This window comes from Dreissena polymorpha, chromosome 14 (assembly GCF_020536995.1).
Source record: "Dreissena polymorpha isolate Duluth1 chromosome 14, UMN_Dpol_1.0, whole genome shotgun sequence".
NCBI lineage: Eukaryota > Metazoa > Mollusca > Bivalvia > Myida > Dreissenidae > Dreissena > Dreissena polymorpha.
Window position 1 is genome coordinate 39,654,877 of NC_068368.1, and position 22,623 is coordinate 39,677,499.

The following is a 22,623-nucleotide window of genomic DNA, read 5'->3' on the forward strand; positions in this document are numbered from 1 at the left end:
TTTACGCTAATGACTTTAATGCTGATATGGATGAAAATGAGCTATATTTAATTATAAAAAAAGCAAGTAATTAAGGGTATAAACGGCAAAAAATACCTATCTCGACATGCAGGTCGCCATTTTGACTTCTTTTCTTACCGTGAGTACCCTCCCTGAGTTAACCATGTTTCGACAGCAAATAACACTTGTAATACCAGTATCCCTTGCTCAAAGGTCGTGTTTATACATAGTTGTATAAAAATTATATCCAGCACGCAGCATGCAATTGTATAATAATTTACTACCCAAATCTGCGAAGTTAATACGATATGTCACGGGTTTGATCCGTGTTCTTGTTCAAACGACAAACTTTATCACTGGCGAAATTGTTAATAAATTATATATTATTCTTAAACGAATTTTCGGTTATGGATATCGAACAATAGACTGAAACATATTTCTTCATGAGAAATTTTCAAATTTGCGATAGATAATAAGTAAACACAATTTTATGTTTCTATTTTAGAAAGAATAGTTCATGTATTGTGTTTTTCGGTGGTACATGTATGGGCTGTTTTCAAATATTGTTCTAGAAACTTTCAAACAGTCTTTATAAAGACTACCATGCGTACCATGTGCTGATGAGCCCCAAGTCTATTAAGACACATATCCATGTTCGTAAAATAACGCATGCTTCATTTAATGAACAGTATTCTCGACGTCAATGCTTTACATTTACTGTTGTATTCAGATGATTGTCATTTTGACGTATATGATCGGTCATGTTGCGATTGACAACTCGACCACAGTCCGTCGTATACATCGACCATGCCTGTATCAAGAACACCTGTTTGTGCCACACTGTCATCAACACTCGTAAGTTTACTGTACGGATAACTCTAATCTACTTTTAACATTCCGTCATCTACATCGGCCATGTCTGAACCACATACATATGCCTTTATGACATCGACCAAGCTTGAACTTGACGACTGATTTTGCCACTTTGTCATCAATATCGACCAGATTTGCCCGACGGCATCTGAATTTACTCCTCCGTCATTAACATCAGCCTCGTATGTACTAATATCACAACGTCAGCTACATCGACCAGGTTTGTACTACGGACCTCTGCAGGTGCCACTCTGACACCAAATTAGACCGCATTCATCAATCGCACTTGTGCGTTTGCTATTTAGTGCGTTTGCTATTGCGTAATTTTCATCGATCCGGTCTGAACCTCTAATTCTGCTATCACCCCTCCATCATCGATTTGGAACACACTTGTTCCATCGACTATGCTTATTATTACCACTATGTCATCAACATCGACATATATGCATTCTTACACATGACTTTGTCGACTAAGGTCATGAATCCAACCCATCAGCCAGCATGTTCGGCTCAGTTGCCTGACCAGTAGAACTTTCGTCCACATCAACACCGCATCTACCCGTTCGCCCACATTCGCCTTTGTTAACATGGACACAACTGTTGACACTTCAGAAAAAATATTCATTGTTAATTCATGATATACGATATGCAATGTGCAATACATTAAACAAGTGTATAACCATGACCGAATTCAAGTTAATGTTTACGTCTCAATAATCATTACAATTACAATAACAATATATGAGGCCTTAAGCATTACAATCAGTCTTAATTGCATGTATATAATTAATTGTATATGTTTTAATATTTTAAATGGAATGCCATATTGAATTGTTTATTTTTTCAACGTGCTTGTTGTCCCACTGAATGACATAGTTACTTATGTTCTTCACTCTTTAAAGGAAATGCAATGATTGTCTTAATGAACACTATACTAGTCCGCCCTGATGACATAGTTTCTAAAAACCAGTGATACATACTTCGTCTGGGAATAGCTTTTGTCAGGATAAAAATTTTGACCAATTTTTATCAAGCTTGAGCCAACCATGTGCCTTCTAGAGTGAAACCATTTTTTTCTTCAGATTTTGCCAGGTAACTTCCTAAATCCAAAATGTCGACGAGTAATATGTGCTTGTTTGTGGATTATTTTTATGTATATATCAACGTTATTTAGTTACTTTATCAAGAATGCAAAATTACATACTAGTCTTTAATATTTCTTTGGATTAGATAGATATTATAACAGTTTATTGGTATCAAACACAGGTTTTACAAGCAATCAATATGTTTTATTTTCACGTTCTTAACTAAGCCAAACAACTCAAAATTCATATTTGTACACATATAGAATAATAGGTTAGTGTTGATTATAGATGAGGTTTATCGTGCGAGGCTTAGAAAACAAAAAGCACGAGCCTTGGCGAGTGCTTTTTCGTTTTCGTGCCGAGCATGATAAACCTGATCTATAATCAACACTAACCTTTTATTCTATTTATCCCACTTTTTATTCAGTTAACCTTTTTATTTAAACAAAATTAGTTTTCATGAGTGTTTGTCGTACTTTGATAATTACTGTAGTGTAACCAAGGTCAGTGTATTACTCCGCGTTCCAAAAATAACCGCTGATCAAATAATCATTTTTTTAAACCTAAATATCGTTTTGTGACAAAGAATCGTGCGTTGTTAATTGCAATTTTATTCATACTGAATTGCACATCTAAAAGTTCTGTAACATCAATATAACATTTAGTTGTTGTATACAAGGAACTACATCTGTTTGCAACGTAGCCTAACACCACACGCAATTCACTTTCGATATCAAACTATCAACTCGATCACGAGGTGCAAAATATTTGCTTCTTTGTTATACTATGTGGTTATTTCGTGACAAAATAACAATGAAAACTTGGATTTAAGCTAATTATATACATTAAAATTTTGAATGTGGAAAGTGGCACCAAAGCATTGTGAGGCAAAGTTGTTCGAACGAGAGTGAGACATTTGCTGGGGAAGTGACTGGGTGGGGCGAACATCAAGATCAACTTTTCAACGGAAGACAATGGTTGTATAGGCTGCATATCGGCATTTAGTACATGAAGGTGATTAAAAGGACGATGTTTGATTGTTACATTTACTGGACTGAGCAAGAATGTTGGAACACTTTTGCTGCTGTTCAACATATATAGTGGAATAATTGGTTATGGACTGGACATGTTTGTGCCCTGTTATGACCATGATTTCAGTGGGTGGACTGTTTGCATTTCGTTTTTGGACCATACATTTGCGAACTGAGTGGTTCGTTATTCTCTTGTGCTCGGGAAATCCGGCGTCTTTTGCCATGGCTTTCAGCATCTGATCTAGCTTGTTAACACTATGGTCAAAGTAGAGCAACTCGAACTGACTCCGTCAAACGGGAGCAACAACAACAGAACTTATTTGTAACATAGTGTTAAATTTACCTTATACTAGAGGTTTAATGACAATGAATGACAACAAACACGTTGTTTTACTACTTGTAGTTGTTTTAAGATCATTAAAATTGACAAATAGTTGAGATTGTTTTTATTTATGATGCACTTGGCAAATACAGGTGACAAGGTGTGTGGGAAAAAAAGTAGTCCCGATTCGGCAGTTGATGACGTCATTTCGTGCCGTTGATTATAGATGAAATTTAATCAACGGGGCTTTACTCGACCGAATTCGTTGTTAAAATGGGATAACATATGTTTTGCAAACGTCATCCAATTCTTACCGCTATCATCCTGTGGGTTTTACTTATATCGCATGTTTTTATTATATCGATCTTCTGTCATACAACTTTACTGGCATACATAGGTTACGCATTATAAATCTTTTTCTTTACATAGGAGTTTTGTATCACATTCAGCCAATCAAACACTGTCCTTAAAATAGTTTTTCACATACATGAAATATCAGAATATCAAATTTGAACATGTTCTCATTAGCTGCATACCATCTACTTCCGATCCATAAGTAAACAAAGGTTTGACTGTAGAATCAAACAATTTAACATAATCATTATTTCAACATTTTCAATAGTTTATATTATAGTATTTAATTGCATAAAAGGTTTCGGGCCTGGGCGACAAGTTGTTTGTTAGTTCATGATAATGTTGGCCATATTTATGAGATTACAATCATGAAGCCAGTGTGTGTACGATCGAAGCGAACCGCCATTTCTGAATCCAAATAATTCAGTCTATTTGAAATTAAGAGTTTTCAAATTGTTTGTATTACTTACATGATTAAAGTATCGGCGGAGCTCGCGACGACGTCTTCAAAATGTTAGCATATTACATCTTCTGTATCCACTGTGATAAAAAATTACCCAGATGACCTCGAGATCTTCCGAAGGGAGGCAACTCGTGTATCGACAGTTTAAAGATAAACGCGCAGCTTTCTTCCCCAAACCTGTTACTGATGTTGAAATTACAGTTTAGAGTAGCATTTTAATCAGTGTGCTTCGTCTGGGTCTGTGAACTGACTTGAATCTGTCATATCACTGTCATTGAACCGATGCTATATATAAGTTAATTTAGAATAATAGACTTATGTGGAGATTCTTAACGCAATAATAATACAGGCTTACAAATATTCACAGCAAAAATGGAAATTAGATATTTCTACTAAATGTGCGCTTACAAATTAACATTTTCTTCTTAACATATTTCCTGACCGTTTCGAATAAATTCGCAGATTGTGCGATTACAAACATGCTCATATGCTTGGTTTTGAATGGAAATTAAATACGCGCATTTACGATTGTTGACAAACAGCGTTCATAAGTTATTCAGAAGTGAATCCGGAGAGAGGGCCCGGATATTTCAAGTGCTCACTTAAAAATGACAATGATATTTCGTTTCTCCTATCCAGTTTTGAGTACGAAGCAAATTTTGTTTAAGCAAGTCGCCTTGTTATCGCTTAGTCAGAATATTCACTATGCGAAACATCATGTCCTGTTTTATATTTAAATATTCTGTAGATTCATCAGTTTCATTTAAATAAATCTAGCAAAGGCTTGCCATTAAAGTTGTTAACATAGGCATACCCTGTATTGGCTGTTGAATTGCTAATGTTAAATCTACCGATTTTATGCTGCAGAAGTACAGAGGAATATTTTGTTAATGTTTTCTTGTCCGGCTACGCAATCCTCCGCTATTGGTTGTTTCTATCTACATAAAAGTCCGCATGTCTGTGTATATTTACGTCTGTCAAGTTCGCGCGCTTTCTAGTCGGGTGCTCTAACCTACTTGCTCAAGTACTGGCAGTATATGTATGTCGCGAAACTGTGAATATTTGTCCTGGAAACAATACGACGTACATACCATTTAAAAATTAATATGGACGAAACAATTCAAAGTTCACTTATATAAAACAACCGCGATGATCAATTGTGCGTTCCAACCGGTTTGTTCATTTCATTTCCTGTTCATTTTTGTCATTTTGGACTCCAAGTTCACCTTTTAAAAGTGAAAGATTCAAATTATGGTGGATAACGTAATCAAATCAGGATTTTGTTATGACAAATATACGGATTGGTTAAGTGGTATACGTTGTAAATCAAATTATGCTTTTGAAAAAAAACTTAACAATGAACGTCCTCCAGCAAACGATATCGGCAAAACTTTTTGGACATTGTTTGTTGTAGTATCTAGTGTTTGGGTTTCAAATACGTAATTGTATGGGACGAAATGTGAATCTATGTCTTTGATACTTTGGAATGTTACGTGAACAATTGAATAACCTTTCAATCGTATGGATGCTTAGAATTACGAATAAAACTTAAAGTTTGCGTAACATGTTTATTATAAATAATAGGAAAAGTAAATACAGAAACAAGTTGTGTTAATATAAAAGCGTTGACAAATCATTTTTTGTAAATAAGGACATACATGTTTTGTAAATTTGTAGTATCGTATTTATAACTATATATCTAGAGCTGGTCTTAACGTTTCAAAGAAAAACACACAACAATGACCAATAGTAGAATTCTACCAATCTATTAATATTATCAAACTTTATTGGTGATGCCTTTTGTTTTCTCTAAATAACTTACTCATTTTTGAGGCATGTTTATTTCGCTTTTTTTTCTTAATACGCGGTCCTAAATAGTTCGTTTTGTTTAACGTTAACCGAGAAAAAAGCGTGTTAACGTATACTACATTAATGATAACAATATTCTACTAGAAGTACTCATACCATTAAAAGTATCGTTTTATGATAAATTTGCATATATACACAACAATAAATACATAACTTGAAAACTTAATTATAAAACAAACAAAGGAACGAACACGCCATTAAAAACAATCATATATGCTGTATATATTTACAAGGTTTGGTTTTTGATTTTGAAGATGTAAAACTAAATATTGCAACATGTGTTCATTTTCGTTTTCTATATCCGTTAATTGAAAGACGTCTTTCACAATAACGGAATTAAAACATGACAGGGGTCTTGCGGTCAAATAGAGTGAAAATCAGCCCGCGCAAAATATAAACACGCTTTCGAAGGTCTAAAACACTATAAGTCGTTTCGGGTGTATTGTGTTAAGTACAGATTTTCGGGTAAAAACACATTCGTGTATCCATATTGTTTCGTCGTGTCAAAATATTACTGTCAGGGGTATTAGCTTGTGTATAGCTATTTTAATTAGAGTAAAATCCTCTGTTTCAATTGTGCGCTATTCAAATATCTATAATATGGGAATACTTTAATATTTCTATAGCGTATAGTTATCTAATCTGTTGCAGTATGTTTTATTTGTACACGTTATGTCGAATAATGTCTATAGTCTGCTCACTTGCCTGAAGACAAGACAACTCTCCAAAGGAAATACAATTATCAAAATATACAAACAAACACAAAAGGATATTTATAATTGTTGTCAGAGACTTAAGTTTTGCTAAGTTGTCAAACATCGACAATTCTGCATAAAACAAGTGTGCACAATAAGACTTATGCACGTTACTTGACTTCACCACTGTTCATATATGTTTTATCATCAGCGTCCACCTTCAGCACCTCTTGACTTTTAGCTTTATTGGCCAGCTCCTCCGTTTTTGCGAAGTTAATGTCCACGTACTCTGTTAGTTCAATTGGAATCTCTAGTTTTATGGTAGTTGAGTGCTGGGACAATGCTGCTTTGTCTAGCTCAACATACACGAGTTGGTCTTCCTTTACTTCAGCGGCCGAGTTCTGAATTTCCAAAATTAAAAGTATATTTATAAACAACGGAATCGACAACAGCAACGACATATAGAACGCAACAGTTAAACACTAGCACTTAGTCACAATACATGTACCAACCTCTGTGTTAATTTTCTTAACTTTGCTGACTTCAGAATACATCGGGGCTTCTGGTATCTTTCTATCAGCGGCCGAGGACTACAAGATTAAAATGAGCATAACATATACAAGTATCTGTATTAGCAACAACAACGACATCAACAACAACTGCTTTCGCAATTGCAACTTCCTCTCTTGTATATATGTCTTAAACATGAACCAACCTTCGCGTTCGGTTTCTTTGTTTTGCTGATTTCCGCATAAACTGGGACAGATGCACTCGTGGTATTCAAGGGTATAGCACCTTCATCTGATATTAACAAGTAGTACATTAACAGCTGATATTGCAGTTTATCTTTGAAGCGAAACTATGAAATACAAAATGTTAAAATGCGGTAGATGAAGTTGAAACCATAAACGTGAACGAACATTTTCCATTATATCGGAAGCAATTAAATCTAGTCCGCCAACAGGCTGTATTCAAGGAGGAATTAATCCACAAGCGTACACAAATAATACGCACTTAAAACGCACATATTGAAATACCACCAACGATGCTTACCAAATGGATCGACATGCTATGTAAAAGTAAATAATATAACATGATTGCAAACGCCAATTGATTTATTTTAATTCACTGTATCAACAGCGGCATGCATACTGTTTAATATTTGTTATAACAAAAGTTACAATTGTGCAATGGGTAATTTACATCAAAAGAAGTTTACATCGAACATCACAAAACCGTGTGTTGCATAAAAGAACACAACTACATTTACCTGATTGTGAGGACAAAAGCTTTTTTTGGTCTGAACTCTTTCTTCGACACAAAGCAAACGCAATAATCCCAGTCACTAAGACAAAAGCACCGATACCGCCGCCCAGCCAAACAATCAGACTTGGACTATTCGTATTTTCGTTCCTGTCTGAGGTGGATTCCTGTTTGGAGTGGCCTAGCCGATCAAAATAGACAGAATTAATAATCTTTTACACAAGCGCGTTGATATTACACTATTAAAAACAATTAATTTTAGTGACTATGATAATGGTGATGATGATGATGATGATGATGATGATGATGATGATGATGATGATGATGATGATGATGATGATGATGATGATGATGATGATGATGATGATGATGATGATGACGACGATGACGATGCCGACGACGATGCTGATGATTTTACCAACACAACTGACGAATAAGTCCCTTGTGCTGTTTCCTAATTTGTTTTCCGCATGACAGCGGAACGTTTTATTGGCAAATTCTTCTCCCTTTATTGCGCTTTCGTTAACCGAAAGCAAGCACAGAGATGTTTTGTTGCACTCTTTCAATACTTTGTCATCTATTCTCCAGAGAATATTAGACTGAGGGTTGCTATTGACGGTACACATAACATTAATTGTTTCGTTGTTGTTTAGTACCAATGCATCGGGGAAATCAAACGTAACCTCAGGGGGATCTGAAATGCAAAACACAGTAACATATTTCAATTTTGTTCGGTATTCGTATTTGCATCTTTTGTTTGTGCGAAGATGTGTGGAGCAAATTCAGTACTTGTCAATATTTAATGAAATATTTCAAACAAGTCCCCAATATAAGTCCTACATGAAGGAAATCCTATGCAAGGTGTTGAATCATTAAGAAATGTATGGGTATTCTTTACAATAAGGCGCGAGATCTAGAAATTAACAAATCATATATCTTTTTTATGTTAAATAATGCCTTCGTATAACACTTATTTAGTTTTAATATAACCGTATAGGCTGATTTAAGTGTTTAAAACAGTTCGTTATTCTAAGCAATCAGTTATTTATCGTCGTTTAAATTTGATTCCAAAACGAAAATATATTATTGTATTTTACCGTGAGATATTAAAGAGTATCAAATTCAGTTGCCTAAATAATGAATATGAAAACGAAAAAAACTGCATTAACTTATATTTGTGTCAAGCATGCTTTTGCTCGGATTATATTTTCTGAAACTAAAAAAAAACGTTAGCGCGATAACTTACATCTGCAATAACTCCGACCAAATACTATACATCAGGCCACAGTTGGTTAGCGTGTGGCTATGATATTAATTAGTGCAAACATCATTTTGAATGAAAAATAATCATATTATAACGAAAAATTAACTTTTCTAAAAAAAAATATTTCACTATCAAATATATATATAACAAGGTATGCAACTCAAAATCACCCCAAAACGGGGTGAATCGCTTTGAACAGCCATATCTTCATAAATTTTGCAGCGATTTCCACGATCTTGGTCTTATTCAACGCAGAAATGAATTTCCTTTCTGAAGAGGTATATGTCTTGCACTATTTTTACAAATGATGGGTCAACTTTTAAGAAATAACACCATACACAACTCGCAAGTTGACCCAGCATTTGTAAAAATAGTGCAAGACATATACATTTCCAGAAAGGAAATTCATTTCTGCGTTGAATAAGACCGAGATCGTGAATATCGCTGCAAAATTGATGAAGATATGGCTGTTCAAAACGATGAACCCCGTTTTCGGATGATTTCGAGTCGGATACCTTGTTATATATATATTTGATAGTAAAAAAAGTTTTTTGCAGAAAAGTTAATTTTTCGTTAACATATGATTATTTATCATTCAAAATGATGTTTTCACTTATTAATATCATAGCCACTCGCTAACCACCTGTGCATCAGGCTATCAATTCGTTACAAACAGATGCGTTGAGCAATGATGATACGCAAATGTTCGTATCATTGAAACGGCGTTTAATGTGGTTTACCATACGTATTTACTTGTATTGGCATGAGGTATAATTCCTAAAACGAACGTGAACAAAATGACTTTACATAATTTAAAAGTTTTTATTTTTGTGTTATAGAGATTGGTTTTATATGCCTGTTTCCGGTATCCTTTATTTAACATCGTTACTTTTGTTGAACCATCTTTTATACTTAGGGGTTGCTTTTGGCTAACAGAAGGAATATACTTATTAAATGTCCGGTTTACAAACATTTACACATCGATATCCAATACGATATTTTGGCATTAATTTATTAAATAAGGACAGTTGTATGGAGATGATTTTGGAAGCTATTTTAACTTGGTCATTTCAAACTAGTGGCTTTGCTATACACACCATTTCCTATGTTTACGCCCATTGTGTGTACTTATTCTTTCTGTGAAGCCCATAAGGCAAAGTATTGTGTACATCTGAATAACATTGCTTTTGGTCTTACATTCTATGTTGATCTCCCTTGCGTCGGAGCACACGTTTCGCTGATATCCCACTATATCCACCATTTGTTGTGAGCAACAAGTCACATTATTCAACTGCCATTTTTCTGGTTTGTATTTCATAAAAATAATACTCTTGTTTATCCCTCTTGACGAGTTAAACTGATTTGTTTGGATGAGATCCTGCTCTACCTCTTTTCCAATAAGGATGCTGAGGTATGGAGTTGGTCTTCCAATTGAACTACACGTGATGTTTATAGAATGGTCCTTTAACTCGCTTATCAGCATCTCTGGTTTGTCTGCAGGCACTAAAATGCATATTATAATAATAGGTCGCTATGCAGTTGTAAAAATAGTGCATCAAACAAATAAGTTTCCATTCTTCGTGTATCTACCAAAATACAATACTAGTATTTTGCGTTTCGTATATTTTGAAGTAGCGAGAAAGACCAGTCAGTCAAACAATCGTCCAACGCAATGAAAAACGTTTTTTTATGTAGGTGCTTTGTAACCAATACACTCAAGGTGTTTCAAAACAAAGCAAAAATGACGAGAGCTCTGCATATCTCATTGAAAATTAACAAGTACAAGAATTCAAACGCAAATGAATATGCTTTTATAAATAGTCTAACATCAATCAGTGTAAATAAAAGTATGATAACAGATGCATCAAATACATAAAACTTTGATACAAAAGCGCGTCCAAAATTTAAAATATTCGTGTTTTATATTAATATGCCAACGTTTCTGTTATTAGTACAGCATATATCAGTTTAATATTGATGTTAAGTGTAAGTATTAGAATAAGACAATACCCACCGATAACATGCAGTTTCTTTACAATAGAAAAACTGTTGTTGTAACCGCTATAGCTGGCGGTACAATTCACTTCGTGAAAGGGCTGGCTGCCGTCCGTAATGCGAATGTCTGCTGTGTTTAAATCTCCGCTGACGAATGTTTGAACCTGGTTCCCGTCAAGAAGTACATCGACCTTGTCAGGACGTGTACCGGCCGTTGTGTTGCAGATAACGGTATTGTTAATACTTAGGATCGCGAACATTTCTTCACATGCAAAATCACTTTTCCGTTGTCCATCAAAACAAAAGGCTCCTAGTGTTGGTTTGTCTGCAATATATATATATATACTAATACATAGTGCCAGTTACGCGGTCTTGGCAGTTTTCAGACAATACTTACGGGGTCAATATAAACAAGAAATATCTTTAAAAAAAATATACGGCGTTGATGTTGTAATGTTTGCAACGAGTGAAAGGAGATGGAATGAAGCGACCATGTATTTTAATGAAGGTAGTGAGTGATAATAAGATAATAGATTTTAATGTATTAGCAAATAAAAATGAAGAAGAAGCGGTGCAATTGTATGTTTTAGTGTCAATAGGTATTGTAATGTCTAGGTTTTCATAATTTAACGAGTAACACATTAGTTTCAATAGGAAAAGAAAACATATTCGCCACTGAAATACTATGAACATTATGTTGGAATGAAATAAAAGATTATGTGTTCTTATGTGTACAGATGTTAGTAGAATGTAAACATAAAAGACTCAATATTGCAAGCATCATAATGTTATGAATTTTTTGCAGAAAAACATAACTTTATATAAAACATGAACAAAACAAAGTACAAGGAAACATATTTACACTAATAAACGCAAATATGGATTATAATAAATCAAAGACAGATATATTTCCAACACCTATATATTTCCTTAGTATCGCGGGCTACCGCCCCCAAATCCCCGCTTTGTCGATAGTGGTAATCAACTGCGTACCGGTAAAGTGCAATCTAGCCTGTTTTTGTAGTGTTTAGTGTGGCCGCTACGTCATGTAAACAATAGATTTTTTAATTGTAGAGACATGTGAATAATGCTATACTGCTTTGTAAACTAAGGAGAAACGTCTCGATGTAATGTTGTCATTTGCAATATATTCATAGATCTATTTCAGTTCAAATGATATGCATCTAATGTTTTAGTCTGGGTACCAGACTACCAATGTTTACGGTGATTTTTGTATTATTAGCCAATACACAATTCGGGTTTATTCATTTCGGACCTATCATGAATGAAGGTCATCTAAGTTTCAAAGTGACGCTAATCAGCTACGCCGAAAAACGGGGCCTGTATACAACCCCGCGTTTTAGACACCTTAAATTAATATGGAGGGCGGGGGGATAGGGGAGGTAATGCAATCAAATTGCACAATAAGGATTATATCGAAAATCACAATCGGGTCTTAAAATGAAAATGTATATACCCCGCAATTAATTTCGCTATATATTTCCTTGTATAAGACGTTAAATGAATGCCGTAAATATATATTATAATATATAGGTGCCCCTATATACCTTAATTCGTGTTTATATCGGATAATAATGGGTATGACGATACTTGTAAAGTGGGAACCCCATGACCTATTTCTTACTCAGAGACCCCCGTAACTGGCCATATGTGTGAATTTACATATATATATATATATATATATATATATATATATATATATATATATATATATATATATATATATATATATATATGTAAATTATTTATATATTAATTATATATATATATATATATATATATATATATATATATTGGTTCCAGCAACGTTCTCTTTAAAAAAGCTTTGCATCTGCTTTCAACCTGCTATTTTGTGTTTAATAATTATATAAGTTGACATTCACATCAATGTAAACACATATGTACATAATATGCTAAATGCGCAGATGATGTCAGTTAATTCATTGATATCACTATCAAATATTGTTAACACATATTTTAATGTACACAAATGTGTGAAAACAATATGTAAGTGTAGGCTGGTAAGTTACCTGGTATAATAACAGGTTCTGTTTTTGTAAATGTTTCCGTTTGGTTTCCGACATGGAAACACCTGACTCCATAATATCCGTTAAGCTCCGAACGCATTCCTATTAAAAATGAGTAATGTTATAACATAGTTTTATCGTAAAATAATGTGTTGCAATATATATGCCAATGTTAAATGTGTTATGCATGTACATTTTTAAATGCTTCGAACGATTTTAAGCTGATATCGATGTTAAATCCCAGGCTTCATTATATAAACAACACACGGTTGCGAGGATGACAGCAAATAATATCAACCCGAGAAAACTAATATCAACCGAGAGAGTGCTGTCATCTTGTCTTCCATTTGTTGTTAATTTAATTAGACAGAACAAACACAACGACACATTTAGATAGAAATTTATTCGAAGTGAATGGGTGGTTTGCTTTTTTTAATCAAGTGAAAAGCGTCTACATGGTACTAACTTTATTAAGCTATGGTCCATTTGTATACTTGCTGATCAATTTTCAATCGGGTAACAATACAAAACGTTGTCCAATGTATGTTGTTTGTTCTATGACCACACACAAACCGTGGTCATGTAATGTATTATTATATAGGTTACAGCCTGATCATGATATATTATTTTAAAAGTCGTGGTAATTTACAATTATGCATGAATGGGTAAATTGGATGTTATATTTGGAGACGGACCTGAGGTAAAATACATGGAAATATTACAGTTGCATAATAATTTGAATATTACATTCACAATCGTATACATGTAATTACACATCACAATTAATATATATGAGCTACATTTGTATGCAATTATATTGTTGAAGTACGTGATGTAAACATTGTAATGTTCTTGCAAACTCGTGTTTAAGTGTTTAATTTATAAACATGCTTATTGAATTCCGCGTAGATGCAACCACAATGCAATACGCCTTACGGATTTACGACGGAATGATGACGATGACGAAACGTCATCAGAGATACCATTTGTTTACTAGCTCTAATGTATGGAATGATGACGATGACGAAACGTCATCAGAGATACCATTTGTTTACTAGCTCTAATGTATTGTGCGAATGTTTTATTTGTTTGCCATTGCCGGTCGAATTATAGTTAAGATGGATGCTTGCGCGCCTCGTGAAAATGGAGTTACTTATCAAATTAATGCATATAAAATTAAATGATATTCTAATTTTAAATAGAGTTTACCTCGTATGATAACACTCGTGTGGCCATCATTTTCTTGTAAAATCGTGAAACTACTGGTGTTGTTTACCATCATCTTCGTCTGCCTACCATCCCCAGTTGGATCCTGTACCCACGAAGTGGTAAAGGCTTCTCTGTTATGCAGTATCACATTACTCGGTGTGTAGTTTATGTAGACATCTGTATCTTTGACAATCGGTAAACTCGTACTTTGGCTGTTTATGAATACTAAACCGCAAGGATTTGCTATATTAAAATACACATACAGATATTAAATTAATTGACAATAAAAAGGGTTATACACAATGCTGTTGTACCAAACTTATCAGATATTCTATCATAACAACTCTTAATAGCTTATCGTTTATAGAATCCGAGAATCGCTATAAAATAAGGTACTTTTTAACAAGAATGTTTTGTTAAGCTCAAAATTGAGCAATTCCCTTTTACATGTGGTTCGCGGTGTATCAACATTCATTTGTTTGCCGTGAGTGTAGTGTATGTAGATCTATAACATTTCCTGAGCGATAATAATCTGATGAACATACCTTCGACCAATAAAGTCAGGCTATTTGAATCACAGATTTTATTCTCAATAGTCATCTGCACCTTAAATATTGAGCCGTTATAAAAAGAGAGAAGTTTATTGATCGTCATCATAAAGGCATTTTTATCCGACCTAAACGAATAGAGTTTATCAATATTCTGAAGAGTAGACCACTGGCTCGCATATCCCTTCCACCACTGTACAGACATAGTATTAATAAAATTCTTTGGTTCAAACACTAGAGTCCAGTTTCGACCATCAAATGCACGATGGAGAGCCTTCAGCTGGCCGTCACAGGGTTCTACTCCCTGACCTATAAAAGACAAATGCACATATAAGTTAATTCCAATGAAATGAAAACTGCAACTGTAAGATTATCGACGCTTTAGAACTAAGTTTTCAATGATTGGGGATTTAAACATGTTAACAAGTATACACAGACTTTTATGATCATTATATACGCACTAGAAAATTATAGGTAATACAATATTTCAAATTAATTAAAAACCATTTTAATATATTCAATTCAATGTTATTTATGCTCAATTACAATGTTATTAAAGCAATGGTTAAATAATGTAAGGTTGGCAATGCGTATTATCACTTAAAATACACTTAATCGAATAAAGAACGGAAAACAAGTTTCTTCTTTAAATGAGGCGTTTTATGCAAATGTACTTCCTGTCTTCATTTCTAAATAGTTGTTTCGCGATGAAATATCGAATTCCAATTTTTTTTTATTTAATGAAGTACCTAACTTGTATTTATCTCATGCATTTAGTTTAAAATTCAAACATAAAAATAATAACTCACATATCGTAAAATTGATCAGAATGAAACAAACAATAAATCCCAGCTGCATTGTTTATGCACTTGTGTTTGATCAACGGTAAGCAATAAGAATACAACGCATACGATATATATCATCCAATCTAATACGTGTCAGGCGCGGAAACACAAGTTACAGTACGTATCATCAATTATTTGAAAGTAAACACACGGCCATATACAAGTATATAATTCAAACTTAGATTTTCCAAGTGTTTCAAGTGCGCTTTTCCTGTTAATACAGGAAATCCGTGTTTGCCTTTACATACAAAATGTTCAGCGCCATGTCCAAATAGCAACAAGCGACATGCGATATTAACCACGATATATATCGCTTTTGGGCTACCTACACAAGGGCTATATTTCATGGTACTTTTTCGCGCATCGCTTCGTGTATAGCGCAAAATATCGTGTGTCGCTTCGTGCGTCGCGCACAATATCTTGTATCGCTTCGTGTTTCGTGTGTCGCCCTTGATGAAAGAAGGACGAGATTATAGATGGCACTATCCTGATTCCGTAATGCTCACCGTTCGAATAGTCTTTGAAGCGTGTTTATGTCTGATTGTCACGACATTCTTCCATTTCGTTATTATGCAGACTATTCTTATATATTTTAATATATGCCATTCGGTGTAACGTTGAATTATTAAAAATATGTTTTTTCTGTATTTCTTGACTGGCCAATGTTCGAATAATGAAACTTTGAAGCTTTATCGGACAATAAATTTAGGAAAGCTGTATTTTATAAATTTTAAGGTACGGTTCCCAATCACCTATACGAAAAAGAACAATACAAACAATTCAGTTGTAAAATATAACAAACGCTAGGATCAACATCTAGCAACGGAATGCACATATTATTTTTTTTACCTGTCGACGACCAGCAAACCTCACGCTTCAGTCAAAAGAGTGCATGGACCTTAATTCGGAAGTTCAATTATTAATTATTAAGTATTTTATAAGAAAGTTATCATATTAAACTAGTGCTGTCACATTGAAAATTGTAAATCAAAAAATAGTAATTCGATGCATCATTATAATATTGATTAAAATACTTAATACGTATTTAAGTTTATTTCTAAACCGTTGTTTTTATGTCGCTAGTAAAGATATTACACAAACGGTTTCCGGGTCGGTTAACTGCCTACATCCTGTCATAATAATCACGAAACAACGATTAAGTTGATCTTTAATAATAATAAATTAACTTGTTTGAAACGAGTGGTATGTAATACATTGAAAATAAAGGCTTATATAACGCATATATAATTGAAATAATTTATCACGAGGTATTTGACTGCAATTTTTCAACTTGGGTCACTTCTAAAAAATTTACGAAAAATACATGTTTTATTTATTGGATCAATTGAAAATGCGCTCTTAAAAAATGTCAATGACTGTCATCAATGATTTATCATACGGCGCTTACTCTGTATCTAGCTGGATTCAAATAGTATTTGTTCAGTCGGCGTTGTTATCGTAGAATCATGATCGTTATAAGTCAAACGCTAATTTCCTGATATAATAATATTACTATCCTGCGCAATAGCATCCGTTACATCCAAATAAATGTAGTTATTGTATTAAATTACATTTGCTGGTATATGTATTGCCTGAGAAAGAAAAAAATATAAATATGCCTGATTGTCCGTCTGCTACCTCGCCTGTAAGTTTATCTGCCTGCATCACTGTCTGTATGTGCATCTGTCAGGTTTGCTGACTTTCAAGTTGTTTCTTTTTTAACTCTGACTCATTCACTGGCGGTGCATTTATGTTGTATTAGTTTGCAAAAGTTGAGCTTCATTGTTTGATTTGGAAACAATTCGACGTGTAAATAATCTATTAAAATAATAAGACGGACGCCGGATCAAGTATCATATACAGTGTTATATTTATGTTAACAGTCTCCAAACGTGACGGTCACTTTTGCGCCCTAACATATTTGTTCGTCTCGTTTACTATCCACTGTTTCTTGATTTACTAGGTTTCTTGCACAGATGCAAGGTCCATAATATATTATGGATAACGTTAAAACAAACACGATGTTAATATCATATATAGGCATAAGGAAAGATGTATACCTTGTCAATGTATGCAATCGATACATATTGTTCAAATATCAACGTATTATATAAACTAATCGCAAAAGCACGGTAGACAAAATAGAACCGTATAGCAAAATTTATAACCATTATGATTGTGAACTTTATATTGATACATTCGGAAACAGTTTTGTCTTAATCTTCAGCTTTTCTTACGATAAATCGGAAACGAAGAAAAGTTTACTTTTAAAACTGGATAATGCAAGACAAAGAATTCATTCTTGATCCTTTATCACATGTTGTAAATATTACCCGCGTGCGTCAGACCAACATTACAATTAAGTCCATATTCTAGAAACGCTTATATTGCTGAATCATTTCAAAGCTGTGTGCAGAAAACTAAAAAGCTCTGGACTTAGCTAAGTTACGCCACGGGTTAGTAAGCCAATCAAATTGTTCCATATGGTTGTCCATGGTGATCTATATACACAGGGAAGTAATCATCAAGAGTAAAAGCCCGCTTTGGCCAGCTATATATATGCATGCAGAATATTTGCACATGCTACGCAAAATTTGATTGGCTGACTAACTTGTTCCCTTTGAAATTAAATAGATAGTTTTCAATTTGTTCGTTACATATTTGCTGTATCGGCGGAGCTCGCGAACACTGTGATAAAAAAATACTCGGATGACCTTTAGATCTTACGAAGGGAGATAACTCTCGTATCAACAGTTCAAATATAAACGTGCTGCTTACTTCCCTGTTGTTAGTACCAATTTTGCAATTACAGTTTAGAATTGCATTATTATCATGGACTCGCAAACATCCGCGTTAACTTGTATACACAGCTTTTAAACACTGAAATGCTTTACCTTTACGCCATGTTTAAACAAAGTCGTAAATAATTGACCGATTATAAGACTATCGAAGGCTTTTCAGAGGTCCAAGCATAAAACATACAATTAACCACCTGCTATATTTATGTTTCATGCTTTAAAGAGCACTGTACATGAATTGTCAATCTTTGAGTAACCGTTGCGAAATGAAGCTTGGTATTCTTTATTTTTTATAAATCAGTTTATTTACATGTTCAAATAAACACAATATAACATAATTTATTATACACTACATTTACTATTTACTTATGGTTTGCGCTCTGTGTGTCAGTCAGTCAGTCAGTCAGTCAGTCAGTCAGTCAGTCAGTCAGTCAGTCAGTCAGTCAGTCAGTCAGTTTGTCACACGTTTCTGGATCTTGCGATAACTTTAAAATCTTTTTCATATTTTGTTATGAAACTTGTAACATGGACAGATAATATGGAGATTATGCATGTCATTTCATTTTGTTCCTACGTCAAGAATTATGGTTGCTATGGCAAAATAAAGAAGAAATATTGCTGAAAATGGTGGAGTTTAACCGGTAGGGGATTTTTAAAACTTGGCAATAGTATTGTTAATTACATACTTCTGTAGTTGAAAGGGTAGTATTTCACTGCGGGGAATCACGTGATCACAAAAGTACATCGTACGCACAAAATGGCGGAAAAAGCTCTCGATTAATGAGGAAAATCAAGGTATTCTCATATTTTATAATATCAAAATATATGATAACTGTGCGAAGAGTACCCGCTTAGTCGCCTTAGGTACATTGGTAATTGTCTTTTTTCTTAGATTTCTGTAGTTTTCTCACACATTCAAGAAAAATAAACATTGAAAATTGTACATCGTCTGAACATACTTTATTTTGACGTGTAAGCTATTCAAGACGACAAACAACGAAATAAATACAACATTTTTTGCTTGATCACATGCTTAAAATATTTCGTACAAGTTTTTGCATGTTGTTTAAGCTTTTTTAGATCTGTGGCGAGGAATTTGGAAAAAAGTACATCGTCTGAACGTTTTTTGTTTGAGTACGACGTCTGAACGGGTTTGAGTACATCATCTGAACTGCTTCTGTTTTTACTTTTAATGCGATGTTTATCATAATAAAAATTGTAATAACATCTGTGATCAGCCAATAACTTTATTTATGACGCTAGTATTCTTTTTATTTTACTACAAAAATTAATAGACAAAGAAATCCTTCATGCCCATCTGTGAATACGTGTTTATTCAATGGGTTAAAAATGTATTTGCTGCTATATTGTCAACTGTATGCTATTATACCGGTATCTTTAAATTTTAGAACTGAGATCAGATTGTACTACACAAGGTCCAAGAAGACTTTACAATATATGCCAACTGCATATCGAATCCGGTAATGTTCTCTCTACATGTCGATGGGCAAATAAATTAAGCCATCAATATGAAGTGGACAAATTACACTGGATTGCTTTTGATTGTTTCATATTGAGAAATAAACAACAGTGAACGGAATGAAACAAGCTTCAGTAAGGGCACTTTAATAACTTCACTACCATGACCACGAATATTTGTGCTAAGGTACAGCTGGCTTGGTTTGGACACGTAACCACGCACGAATCTCTGTGCAAGACTGTTCTCCAGGGCACGTTAGAGGGAGGTCGACGCCGAGGCCGTCAGAAGAAAAGCTGGACGGATGATGCAAGAGTGGACATCCCTTTCCATGGATGAATTACTCTAAGCAGCACACAACAGGCTTGACTGGAGGAGGATTTCTGTATTGCTGCCCCTCATTTCCCCCCAACAGCCGAACCGGTCAAGGGATTGATGAGAAAATTATCACCGTGATATGACTTAAATAAATCTTGAGAATGACTGTGATAAAGAATTTATTTAAACTAACAGTCATATATTTGAATTTGTGAACATGCCAATCTATGTACTGTATATGTGCATAATCTTTACCACTCTGACTATGACATAACCAATATAAAGTACTGGAAATTTAGTTTAGTGCAAATAAAAATTACATTTGTTTCATAAAACATATAACGTTAAGTTTCTTATTTTTAGCTAACCTGAGCACAAGATGCTCATGGTGTGCTTTTAGGATCACCATTTGTCCTTAATGAGTCGTCAACATGTTACCTTGTTAACACTCTAAAAGTAACATTTATTGCTTGATTTTCATGAAACTTGATAAGAAAAGTTCTCCAAATTATATCTTTGTCGTGTTCGAAACTGGGTCACACCAGGTAAAAACCTTGGTCACTTGGTCAAAATAAAGACAAATATTGTTAACACTAGACTTCACATTAATAGTTCAATCTTCTTGAAACTTGGTCAAAACGTATGTCTTAATGATATTTCAGCTTTCTTTGAAAATGGTTCAGGTTCGTTGAAAAAGATGGCCGCCAGGGGGTGGGCATATTTGCTCACATGGCCATTGTTGATGTTCAGAAGATAATATGATCCAGTAGCGTCATGAAAGCCACGGCATATTTTTTCACAAGATGGCTGCTGCTCAAAAACAGCTTTTGCAGAAATGCATTTCTTTGCTCGCTTTTGGGTGGAAATACTTTGTACACTGGTGAACTAAATGGTGACTAAATGGGCGTTAGCACAGGTGTTATTTGTTGCAGACAAACTCCAGTGTGACATGCAGTTGACGATATGCATTTTGGTGTAACTAATCGTATTGTTTGCGATGTTTTCAAGCACTTTCTCTTCAAACGATGAAGCGATCGACTTGACTTTGTGCCTTCTGAAATAAAAAACAGCTTTATATAATAGACCTTAATGTGCATTGGTAGTTGACAATACAAAGACAAATTCTTGTCTGTACGTAGCTCCACCAAAGGAGTGCAAGCAAGCAGCTTTGCCTTTATGGCCCCTCTCGCTGTCACCGGCCGTCGTCTTTATCCCCGAGACAGTTTCCCCAGTGCGTTGAGCGTACTGAGTACCGCTGTCCCGGGGTCCCTCAATAAGGCCACCCCCTTGAAGTTCCAGGCATGCTTCAATACCTCCCCAGGAAAGAAGCCTGTTCTAGTCCGCCCCGTATTTCCTCCACACTGGTGGTCTCGCTGTCCCACTATTCCCGTCCCCCTCCGGGTAAGCGAGCTCCCGACGATAAACAGCAGTTGGCATGTACGACCGCTGCATCTTGGGGAAGACAGCAATCCCAGCAATGTGGAAGACGTCCGGCTCGAGGGTAGCGGATTCAGCTGGATTAGCAGAGCCACTCGCAGAAGTTCCCTCTAAGAAGATCCTCTGCGGGGGACTCTCGCTTCGGTCGCGACGCGCACGCTCCAGCTGCTGACCGAGTCGATAAATATATCGATAGTGCAGTTGATTTAAATAATAATTGTTTCTACCCTTTTATATTTGCTAGCGAGACAGGAAGTTGCAACGTTTACTTCCGTATGTAAAAAAAATTAGGAATTGATAGCATTTATATCGAGGAAGTTTTTGCACGTTGGTTTCAAGCTGTTATTTTGGTATACAAATGTATACACTGATTTAAAAGCAGTTGGTGTGAAGTGTTTTTGTGTTTATGAAAGAATCATACTTGTTTGTTTGAGTCAGTAACGAGGAAAATCAGGAAATGTTGAATTGTGTTTACGGTCATTTCGTAGCATAGCCGTTTCGTATTCGTAGCTACGCATTTTCAGTTATTTCGTAAGCATTAATCGATCATTTTTTAACCAGTTATTAAAACTGACTATGTTTTCCATTATCAATTCAATTGCCATTTTTAACGTTATGTTACAAAATGACAGACGCACATTGTATTGAATTTGGAGAGGAAAAAACAACATTGGCGTTTCGGAATATCCGGTCACCAAGATGAAACTGTACGAAATAAAGATTACAAAT

General features: G+C 34.6%; 1 protein-coding gene across 7 annotated transcripts in view; it reads right to left on the reverse strand.

The window, feature by feature from the left end:
* Window positions 1–5,742: 5,742 nt before the first annotated feature.
* LOC127858308 (uncharacterized) overlaps window positions 5,743–22,623 on the reverse strand; it is a 40,762-nt gene continuing 23,881 nt past the window's right edge. For 2 of the 7 annotated variants that reach the window (XM_052395331.1, XM_052395326.1), the window contains exons 7-11: window positions 8,374–8,649; window positions 7,963–8,136; window positions 7,408–7,493; window positions 7,205–7,282; window positions 5,743–7,093 (exon numbers count right to left, since the gene is read on the reverse strand). In XM_052395331.1, coding sequence (XP_052251291.1) covers window positions 6,863–7,093; window positions 7,205–7,282; window positions 7,408–7,493; window positions 7,963–8,136; window positions 8,374–8,649 — 845 coding nt within the window. In that variant the 3' untranslated portion in view covers window positions 5,743–6,862. Of the gene's footprint in view, window positions 7,094–7,204; window positions 7,283–7,407; window positions 7,494–7,962; window positions 8,137–8,373; window positions 8,650–10,416; window positions 10,723–11,233; window positions 11,540–13,265; window positions 13,365–14,471; window positions 14,715–15,016; window positions 15,329–15,828; window positions 16,005–22,623 lie in introns of those variants that run through there. The other 5 variants (XM_052395330.1, XM_052395329.1, XM_052395328.1 and 2 more) reach the window with 5 other exon arrangements.